Source organism: Ascaphus truei, chromosome 3 (assembly GCF_040206685.1).
Source record: "Ascaphus truei isolate aAscTru1 chromosome 3, aAscTru1.hap1, whole genome shotgun sequence".
Taxonomy (NCBI): domain Eukaryota; kingdom Metazoa; phylum Chordata; class Amphibia; order Anura; family Ascaphidae; genus Ascaphus; species Ascaphus truei.
In genome coordinates, this window is record NC_134485.1 from 320,620,080 (window position 1) to 320,631,101 (window position 11,022).

The following is an 11,022-nucleotide window of genomic DNA, read 5'->3' on the forward strand; positions in this document are numbered from 1 at the left end:
GCAGGTGTATAGCGAGAAATTAGGGCTTAGATGTAAGGAGGGGCAGAGAAGTGTTTAGATTTGAGAGGAGGAGAACTTTGTAAATTATACAAAATGTAATAGGAAGCCAGGAGAGGGATTTCAGCAGGAGAAACGCTGAGACCGATTTAGGAAAGAGTAAAGTGATTCTAGCAGCAGTTTTAGGATAGATTGAAGGGGAGACAGGTGACTGGCAGGAAGGCCGGACAGTAAAAGGTTACAATAGTCGAGACGGGGAAGATTGAGGGCCTGCGTTAAAGTTTTAGCAGTAAAGCGGGTGCGGAAAGGGCGTATCTTTGTAATGTTACGGAGGAAAAGTCATCAGGTTGTAGCTGCAGTGTTAATATGTGATGAGGATGTGAAGACCTCACGTCTCAATTACACTCACGCACCCCTTGTCATTGATCTAACTTTTTAGTAAGTCTCTCAACACTTTATGAAATAATTATTCACTCTTTAAATCTCTGTGAGTCAACCCTTTTTGCTGTTTATTACAATTATATGCATATATTGTGGTAATTGAAAAACAATGCACAATATGAGTTCTGAGCATGTTTCTAAGTACTTTAGTGTCCTATGTTTTAATAACTCGGATATTTAAACATTTATCCTCCAGCCTCCTACCTTATCTCCAATTCCTCACATCCCACGAAGCCCATATAGGTTTGCGAATTCTCCCTTACGGGTACCCGGTGGAAATATCTATGTCTCGCCTTTAAAAACTCCATACAAAACTTCGGAAGGACTGCTCTCCCCAACCAAAATGACTCCAAGGTCAAGGTTTGTAATGGGCATCTTTTTTTTTTTTAGCTAATCGGTTAGAATCTAAACAAAAGAGATTGCTCACCCAAGCAAGGTTGCAATTGCTGATATGGTGTATTGGGGTTAGTGAATGATTTGAATTCAACATTTTTATTGTGGTGATTAGATTCAAAGGAAAAAATATGGTGTAACAGAAAGATGCTGAACTTTGTACTATGCTGTGGGTGTATTTCCTTGTCAATGTTGGGCAAATCACATTGTCTACCGTTGCCTAAAACTGTTCTCCTGTAATCCAGTTTTACTGTGTTGCACCATTAATGCGCTGCTTGCCTTAGCTGCATTGGTACCTCTGGATGATGTTCTTGAATGGAAACTTTCTATGTAAAATACAAGTTATTAATTTGAGTTACCCGCCATCAGTTACATTGAAAAGTGACTTGCACTGTTATTCTGGGATGTGACGATCGAATGGGAAGCAAGAAGGAGAGTAGAGCTTATAGGTTATAGCAGGGGTGCGCAAACTTTCGCCCCATAGCCCCTGTCTGCACCCCCCTCCCCCCAGTCCCACTCCACCCCCCCCCCCCCCCCCCCGCTCGTGCCCTCCTTACCATGTCTCCAGTGTCAAATCATGTGCGAGGTCACGTTGCCACGGCAATGCGACGTCCCGTAACCCCTTGGCATCACGTCGCCGGAGACAAGGTTAGTGAAGTTACAGACGCCTCACGCGATCCCCCGGCATTTCATTTATATGCCTTGGGGAAGAGCGCAGATCCTCTGCAACCGCCCCCCAGTTTGCGCACCCCTGGGTTATAGCAATATATGAAGGTTTGTTTTATTGTTAATGTTTTTTTTCTTCTTTGTTCATTTGTAGAATCTTAGTTTCCATTGGTGAATCATTTGGGGTAAGTTTCCAATGTGCCAATCAGCTCAGCCTTAGTTGTTTTCTGTGCAAGCAACTGGCCATATAAAGAATGTATGTCTTGAACATAAATAAGTTGAATAAAGCACATCTTTTGTTAACAAAAAGTCTGATGACAAGAGTGCAATTTTGTATTGTCAATGTGAATTTAGGGCTTCAATTTTTAAATCATATGCTGTTACCCGAAGTATTAAGAAAAAGAATTGAGCTCCTAAGGCTGCGTCCACGCTACCGCTGAGCGTACTTGGTGCGCTTACTTCAGTTAAAGTCAATCTGTACGACTATGCTCACGCGGCGTACGCTCTCCAAAGCTCAGCGCTTATTGAGACAGAGAAAATTGATTTTCAAGCGCGCTGAAGGGTCACATGACCCTTCAGCAACCAATCAGCACCAGTCAATGCACACAGCCACACACAAACACACACACACCACACACAGAAATAGCCCTGATCCAGCCAATGACATGCCCCCCACTCGCGCTTGCAAAATTCTGCAGGACAGCTTGCACTAATGCTTGGAGAGTTGGTGACATCACTGCACTCAAGCATGAGCGCACTCAGCGGCAGCGTAAAATGTTTGAACAGATCTGCTCTCTTAGATCTGTGTTATTTCCCATACTAATAACATCATCACTTCGGCTCTTAAGGTAAGATCTGCAAACTGTGACCTCTGGAAGTTGGAATGACATTTCTGGTCCTTAATTTGTAAAGCTACCAACTTCTCCACTGCCACATGGACATGTAGGCCTTTGCAGCACAGCAAGAGACGTACATGACACTTAATAAACCCATTTTCAGTCTACCCTTTTCTACTTTGTACAATAACTCACATTTCTTTGTTTATGATGTGGCCTTAGAGAATATCTCTGTAAAATGTTTTGGGAAAATAAAAAAATAATAATAATAATTTCCTCTACAGGAAATAATGCTTCAGCGTATTTAAATAGACAACGTATAAAAGTACAACATTTATTCCTAAAAATTTAAATAAAGTCACCCACACACAGTATGCAGAGTACATATATATTTTTTAAATACTTTCCTTTCTGTCTCAAAAACCTTTCGGGAGATATGCCATCTATAAACTGTGAAACAGGCATGTAACACCTTTAAAGCTGCAGTTCAGTCTCTTTTTTTTTTTTTTATTTATTTTTTTACTTCAATAGTTTCATGTGGGCAATCTCTAATTACCCATAGCTGCCGGTCAATTAGTTCTCCGTCTATTGATCGGCAAAGTTTGGCGTCATCTTTAAATATGGGGAATGTAAATTGTTGCTATAGGAACAAGCATGCTTGTTAAAACAGAATACAAGAAAATTGGTCTTTCAAAGTTGTTTTTTTTTTTAAACAGAAAATGCTAAAAGTATTTTTTCTTACTACAGAACTGATTTATTAAAATAAACACACATGCAGGATATTGCCTGAACTGCAGCTTTAAAGACCGTTACAAGCTTCCAAACCCAAAGGATTTTTCTTCAACTGTCCATCATAAGCTGATAAATCAGGCGCACCCCTAGGCGGAACTCCTTTCAGGGCGCCTCCTGTCTAAACTCCTGTAGGCTGGGCTGTGGGAAGCCCCCTGCACAGCTGCAAACAAATCGTACAACTACAAAGCTGAACTGAATAAAACAGCAACACATTCACCATTCTGGCTCCAGTGTATGCTATCTCTGAAGCTCTCAAATACCTTTAGGCCGCGCTTATAGTGCCCGCGATGGATGACGTCACCCGTCGCCAGTAACTAAACTTATACTTTGACTTTCAGCTACGTCGCTGGCGACAGGGTGATTGATTGGTTCAGAGGCTGTCACATGTGGCGACAGCCTGTGAAAAATCCAATTTAACCCGCTACCACTTTTCCAGACACTCCGTCGCCATCGCGCTTACTATAAGCGCTGGCGACAGTCAATTGTTTTGTTTTCGGTCGCCGTCGCGGACACTATAGGCGCAGCCATAGTACCTTAACCCTTTCCACTGCTAGGGGGGCCGGCGATACATTAGACATTTTTATGTTTGGAGTGCTGCACATTTTTTGTTCGTCTTAAAACATGTGAGTAAGTCAAACTTCTTATACTCTCCTGGTTTCAGACTGCCGAGAAATTTCAAAAAATTAACCAAATGGTAAGCAGCAGTGACCGTCCCCAGAAAAGAAGCGCGGACGTTGGCACGACTCCGAAACCGCTGAAGAAACTGCGCTTTGATATGGATGGGCAAGATGAAGCCGATGGGAGGTATGCATTTGTTTCCAAATACACTTCTTAGGCAAACATGAAGGCACGCAGGGGATAAACTACAATAGCAGTGTTAACGATGGATTAAGGCTCCGCATGCCAATCCTACGCAAGTAAAACAACAATCGCTGTAGTGGGGTGGAATTTGGGGAGTTAAACTAACTATATTTATACACCATTTTGGTTTTGGTTTTTGCCTTGTATAGTGCTGGCCGTGTACCCAGTGCTGTACATACATTTTTGCAGCCAATAATTTTAGTGCCTGAGGCACAAGTTCATAAAGTGACTTACCCAACGTCACAAGGAGCGGCCACTGGGATTCAAACCTTGTTTAGCAAATAATAATATCACTTGTGAGCACATTCACAAGTCTGCAACCCTGCCTTTCCCCATTATCTTCTACAGTGCTTCCACTGCCACTAGGAATCATGGGTAAAGGACATGCAAATGAGCACTCGGTGTCACCTTGTACTTCATGTCCATTTTAAGATGGAGCCCTATAAGCATGTGCCAGCCGTACCTGGTTTACTAACTTTAAAGGCAGTGAGAGTACTACTAAGCTACTGCTTCATGAATGTTATACAAATATATGCACCTTTGTAACGTGCAACCTATAAATATGTACATTATTTCAAATATTACATGGGGGTGTGGGGAAGCAAGAGAAGGAATTTACAGGGTCTTAAAAGGCAAAATATTCACCTTCACCAAATAATCTTTGTGGAACTGATAATAATATAAAAAACCGGCAGCATCCCACAGCAGAAACCCTGAGTTGCACTGCACACACATACTGAATACTGTACCACTGAACAGCATTGGGTTTCCTTTCTGTTCTCAAATTGAACATACAGGGTTGGTACAGGGTTTCTCCGCTCCAGTCCTCAAGACCAACCAATAGGTAACGTTTTCAGGATACCCCTGCTTCAGCACAGGTGATGCAGTCGAAGACTGAGGCACTGATTGAGCCACCTCTGCTGAAGCAGGGATATCCTGAAAACCTGACCTGTTGGGGAACTTGATGACTGGAGTTGAGAACCTCTGCATTAGTAGAATACAAGCTCTTTCTTTTTGTTTCTCCAGAGGTTTTAATAAACTTCTGCGTCACTGATTATGAAACTTTTTTCCAGTTATGGATAGTTACACAATTTCTCTATCTTCCAAGTGTTACGACGTGGCATTTTGCCTTATCGCAATCTCTATGGGGTGTTTTTTTTCTCTATGGTCATTATGTCTTGGTGTTTGTCTTAAGACTTGGGAATCATCTGTAACATGACCTGAACAAGCTGCAACTAAAATGTATGTGAACTGACTCAAGCACCAGGCGATTGAGGTTTTCCAATAAACAGTATAAGCAAATGTTGGCATAGATCAGACGCACCATCAATACACATGTTAATAAGACTGTGACGTGCTACGCCTGAATATAATAAGGTTCAAAAAGAAACATGGATCTGTAGAGTGTACTTTCACAGAACATAACAAATAGTTTTAAAAAAAAGCAAATGTTTCAGCAATACTAACATGTAATGCATTTTTAATTGACGAGCTTTCTGAAATATATACACTCACTCTCACACACTCCACATGTCCCTGCAGTCACATTTTACTGCTTTCCTGGGATTAATACTGTATACAACAGTAATGATTATAGTACAGGCAGTCCTCGGTTATGCAACGGAATCCGTTCTGGAAGCAGCGTTGGATAGTGAAACCGTTGTAAAGTGAGTCCCATGTTAATCAGTGGCGGTGAGCGTTGGATAACGCATTCAGGCGTTGGATAACGCATTCAGGCGTCGAAAAACGGCCCCCAGGGTTGCATTGTAAAGCGTTGGATAGGCCATTTGTTGTAAACTGAAACGTTGGATAACGAGGACTACCTGTAGTAGTAATACTTTCAATATGACTAATTTAAGTCTGACAACCACAGCTAGACAAGTAGACCTTTATTATTTTTAGGTGAAAAAAAACACAACGTTCAGGACTATTTTGTTTTGATTTCTGAAATATTACTTTATAATGTGTTCTTCCCTTTCAGCAAACATATTCCCGGAGAATCGAAATTCCAACAAAAGCTTGCAGAAATGAGTAAGTGTTCCAGGAGCCGCTTGCTATTGGCAAAGTTACGAAGGAGTACAGGGTACAGATAAGAACTGGAGCATTCACTGCATTGGTATTCGCAACGTATTGAACAGGATGTTGCACAATATGTTCCACAGACTTCGGTTCCAATACTTTTACAGTATTTATTTTTCACTATACAATTTAAAGAGTCTGTCCCACCTGGGACCAACGTGAACTAATTGCAGTGGCATGTCACATAGGCTACAGATTGATCATAAATGCCTGTTTTAGTATACAGATGTAGCAAGACTTACTGTCTTCGGTGGCACAGTCACAGAACCGTGGTGGTTGCAGCACCGCAGGATTAACACTGTGGGGATTCCCATTCAGAAGCATGAACCCCCTGCCGCTCCAGCGCGGCAGACACTGTCCCAACACCGCAGGCTTTTGCATCCTTGTCCACGATGCCCGAGGACAGTAATATTTTTTTGTAACTTTTTTTAAAATGTTATGTTCTCATTCTAATCAAATGCTTTGGTGGTTTTGACCATCTTTACTTGACCTCTTTCGTCAGGTAAAACGTCCATCAAAATAGTTTCTCTTGTGTTCTTCCTTTGGCTAATGATGGCATCATTCATTATTTTACAAACCGATTAGTGTATGACAAGAAGTATGAATTTAAAGATGATTGAAAAAAAGGCAATTACATTGATACATGTTGTGCCTGCGACTCTCCCTTCAACACAATTTGATATACTTCAGTTGCCAGTGGTGACCATGGCATCTGTAAGACTGTTATGTGCTGATTACCAAATGCCCCACAGAATAACAAAATATGTGGATAATTATTGGAGATAATACTGAGAACAACAATACAAAAAGTGAGCGCCACCACAGAAATCCTGACTGCTTGCAACACAATACTGAGAGCAGCCTTTCTCAGACACTTCTTCCCAAGGCTGTACAGAGAGAGACAAAAATAACAGTAGTGTGGTGAGAAATCAGGCACTCCTTCATTTTCAGGACTTTCACACGTAATTTCACTCGCTTACATTAAACAGTTTCCTCTTTTGACTAACATCCATTTCCCGTCAATTCACAAGATATCAGTCGTTTTCCTGCATGTTACCATCACAATTTCGTTCAGTTCTCAAAAGGCAACAGAAAGCTGAGCTATCAATAGAGAGCCATTAGAGAGTCACTTCTGTTAATGGGAGAAGGTGATGGACTTCACTCTTCACTAACTACAGTACTTACTGTTTTTTCCTGGGCATAATCTCTAGCTTGTATATCCCCCCTTAAGGGCATATTGTTTCATCCAATGCACTTTGTCGCTTTTCTTTTATCCATTCCCGTGCAACCCAGTGCAAAAGGGAGTTGTCTGTAACATGGTTAATTGTGTAAAAAAGGGATTCCGCTAAAAGTGCAGTATTATTAATTTATTTTATAAAGCACCAACCATGTAGATCTTTGCTGAATTAGTTTGCATGCTTAAAATCCGAGCTTTATCCTGCGTTAAGGGCCATTGACTTGAATAGTATTTATTGCGGAATCAAGCTGCGTTACTCCTTATAGCTTACCCCTACCTTAGTCAAAGAGCACCCAATCTGAGGGATCGCCTTGTTCACAGCCACCTAACCAACGTTTGTCGCTGAAATCATGGCTTCCCCAGAGACCATGGGGTACATTCAAATGCGGCACGTGCAAGGCGTGCGCATTTATCATTCCATCAAAATCTTTCTCCAACTGGAACAGCATGCACCAATATTCAACCAAACACTTCATTAACTGCAAAAGTACAAGCATAATCTACCTAGCAACCTGTATGTGGGCAAGACCCGCCGCGTGTTCAGACGTCGAATCTTTGAACACGTGGGCGCGGTGCGTAACCGTCTTGAGACCCCTTTAGCTCGTCATATTAATGATGCTCATCAAAGGGATGTCAGTGGCCTTCGGTTCTGTGGCATATACCATCTGACCACGGGACCCAGAAAGGGACACTGGGATAGACTGCTCCTTCAAAGAGATGTCACTGGATTTATGACCTCCACACACTCAGTCCTGATGGCTTGAATGAAGGATTTCTTTATTCATAATTTCTATAAATAACTCAGATATTTCAAATAGGTTACTCCTGTGTAGCATCTGGTAAATACATAAGAGTACATCAGTCCACATCTGTCACAATATGCTAGTTTCAGATTTCAATATACACTATTCATACCAGTGAGCATACTAACTATTCGATGCCATCTAGCACTGTAACATCTTCTAGCTTTGTGACTATTCATTATGGCTAATTTATTACATATATCTTACCTCGACCCCGCCTCCCCTGTTCATTCATTTTTCCGTGCACACTGGACATTGTAAATACTATTTACAATTTCTAATTCTTATTACCATTTATTTTTAATGGGAAGTGTACCACCAATAATGCATATTTATCTATTGGAAGCCAAGTGCACCAGTTTTGAACACTATACCACTAATCTGGATCGGAAAGGGTTCATTGTATCCCTTTGCAATCATTTGAACTCCTCCCTGCCACCTGGGGATTCTGCCATAAATATCAGCAGGCTGAGGGGGTGATTACTTACCTCTCTGATGAAGCGACAGCGAAACGTACGTCAGAGGTAAGTGTCACCTATAACGTCACGTATTATACGTTTGACTATAGCTGCAACTAGTACACCAGCCGCCAGCTGATTTGCTCCGCTCCCTGAGCTCCACATGTTTTCCAGTGGTCAGTAACTAGCCTACAGAAGTGCAACGAGATCCGGACGCAGGGTAAGCTCAGCCACAGTGTTTAGTTTCTCCCTTTGATTCTTTATTCCGTACCGTTCCCGATATTGTAGGGTTATGTACCTAGGGAAAGTTACCTAAGACCTGGGTCCCGCTGAATCCGGCGGCACGCGCGGCCACGTGCGCGTCACTCACCAGACCTGAGTTCCTCCCGAGCCAGCCCCAGTCCCTCCTCGCTGCGCACTGTGACGCGTCAGCCAGCAGGGAACACATGAGGATCGTAATCCCAAGCGGTGACGCGTCACGTGGCCTCGCAGTGAGCCAATGAGGAGGGGAGCTGTCTGGAGCTACGGGAGGGAAGTCTGTGCAGCCGTGCATAGACCGCCCCGCCCCCCCCCCCCCCCCCCCCGGTGCTCGTTTCGCAGGCTGCGCCTGCTCAGGGAGGGTGGGGGGGGTTCCGGGAGGGGACAGCACGAGAGCCCTCCGCTCAAACCACGCCCGCTCTCTACAGACCGCAAGTAGCGGTCAATTGCCTCTCAGCGCGCCGCCTTCATGCAGTACAGGCGCGCTGACTGAGGCAGCGGGGCCTCAGCCTAAGTGTGATTTGACATTTATTTACAATGTTGCACTGAATTACCTGTAGTTTCTTTAGGTATATTTCTAACTGGGACAGTGTACAATATTTACCTACAGTATGTCTCCCTGACCACCAAGCACCAATTATATTGCTCCACCATTATAATTATTGGTCCAAATATACAACTGAGGAATTTGACACAATCTGATATATGCTACACAGCGCTCTGATACATGTCCTTTTAAATACTAACTAGGACATTAACCCTGTGTGGTCTTGTCAGCATTATGAGGCAGTTATTTCTCTTATACTTCCCTCTTTATTCCACTAGGGGAGTACACCTTAATGAGCCCTTTTCCTACGGGGATACTCTATCTACTTAAGTTACACTACACCCCAGGAGAGACTTTTGGTGATAGTGTTGCACATTTCACCACAGTGCCTATTTTGATTGAATACAAGACTATTTTAGAGTTCTCGTAGTTTACGGGGCTCTCTTGTCAGCATTAGGAGTTCAAATCTATTCATCAGGGTAAGGTAGACATTATTACCTGACCCTAGTGTGGTTGACCATACCATGGCCTTATGTACATTTTTTTGCCATGCTGTGTTAGCAATTGTGTCCCCCCCCCCATTATTTTAATTAGTTTGAAATAAATGGGTTTTCAATTTTCTTTCATTTCTGCTGCTATTTGGGGGACAAATTAGCTTGGTCTTCAGTATATTTGCACCTTGTCCTACTCCACTTCTCACTAACGAATCCCTCGTTAGTACATCAAGTCATTCTGCTTGTCTCTGCCTTCAACCAGTCCTATTGCTTAAATAGAGGTGTTTGAGTGCAGGTTATTTGGGGCCTTTCCTGTTTTGTTATACTCAGGAGATAACTGTTAAACAGGACCTCTCTTCTTGCGTTCTTGAGTTCAGTTTCCCCAAGTGCACCAACCCTTTATCTATTTACATTTTTACAATTTGTATAGGTTGAGCGGGTATCCTTTGCCTCTTACTCCTTATAGTGGTTTAGTGAATCTCGACCTAAATCTTCTACTAGACAAACAAAACCCCATAAATCACTACTGACTCTATTGCCTCCAGGAACCTAACCACAACCCCTTCTTGTGGACAAAGGCTTTGTATTGGTTTTTACATTGGTTTAGGATGCAGATGGTGTTGGCACTGACCAAAATCACCATGCAAGTCCTAGCAATCCTACATTACATTTATTTATTTTTCTTGGGAAAATGAGCATTGCATTCAAATGCAATACAAACAATTACACAGTGCTGCGTGTATACAATCATGGAATAATACCAATACTGTATCTTTGTTACTCGCTGAAAGTAATAAAATGTTGAAGTAAGAACAGACAAAGAATGTGAAGGAAAAAAAAACCTATCTGACTGTTTTAGCACTATTGTAAACCAGTAATAACAGATCCACCTGTTATGTGATTCGGTGTGAACATGCAGTTTGCTTTAGATCTTTCTATTGGTGCGTTGCAAGAAGCATGTTCTTAACAACAGGTTTTCTGTAAGAATAATATGATCCAGCAGATGTTTTATCTCTTATTTTGTACATGTATCTTTGTATTTAGACATGTTTCACAATGTATGTTTTGTTCCTCTCCAGCATCCACTAGAACAAGAATGCAGAAACAAAAGCTAGACGACTCAATGGACTCATCTAAGAAAGAAGAGAAGTGAAATGAGT

The 11,022-nt window shown here is 42.2% G+C and overlaps 1 protein-coding gene across 5 annotated transcripts in view; it reads left to right on the plus strand.

Moving 5' to 3' along the window:
- RB1 (RB transcriptional corepressor 1) overlaps positions 1-11,022 on the plus strand; it is a 276,260-nt gene extending 265,238 nt beyond the window's left edge. For 4 of the 5 annotated variants that reach the window (XM_075591161.1, XM_075591160.1, XM_075591163.1 and 1 more), the window contains 5 exons: positions 635-798; positions 1,652-1,682; positions 3,787-3,929; positions 5,968-6,017; positions 10,942-11,022. In XM_075591161.1, coding sequence (XP_075447276.1) covers positions 635-798; positions 1,652-1,682; positions 3,787-3,929; positions 5,968-6,017; positions 10,942-11,015 — 462 coding nt within the window. In that variant the 3' untranslated portion in view covers positions 11,016-11,022. The other variant, XM_075591164.1, reaches the window with a different exon arrangement.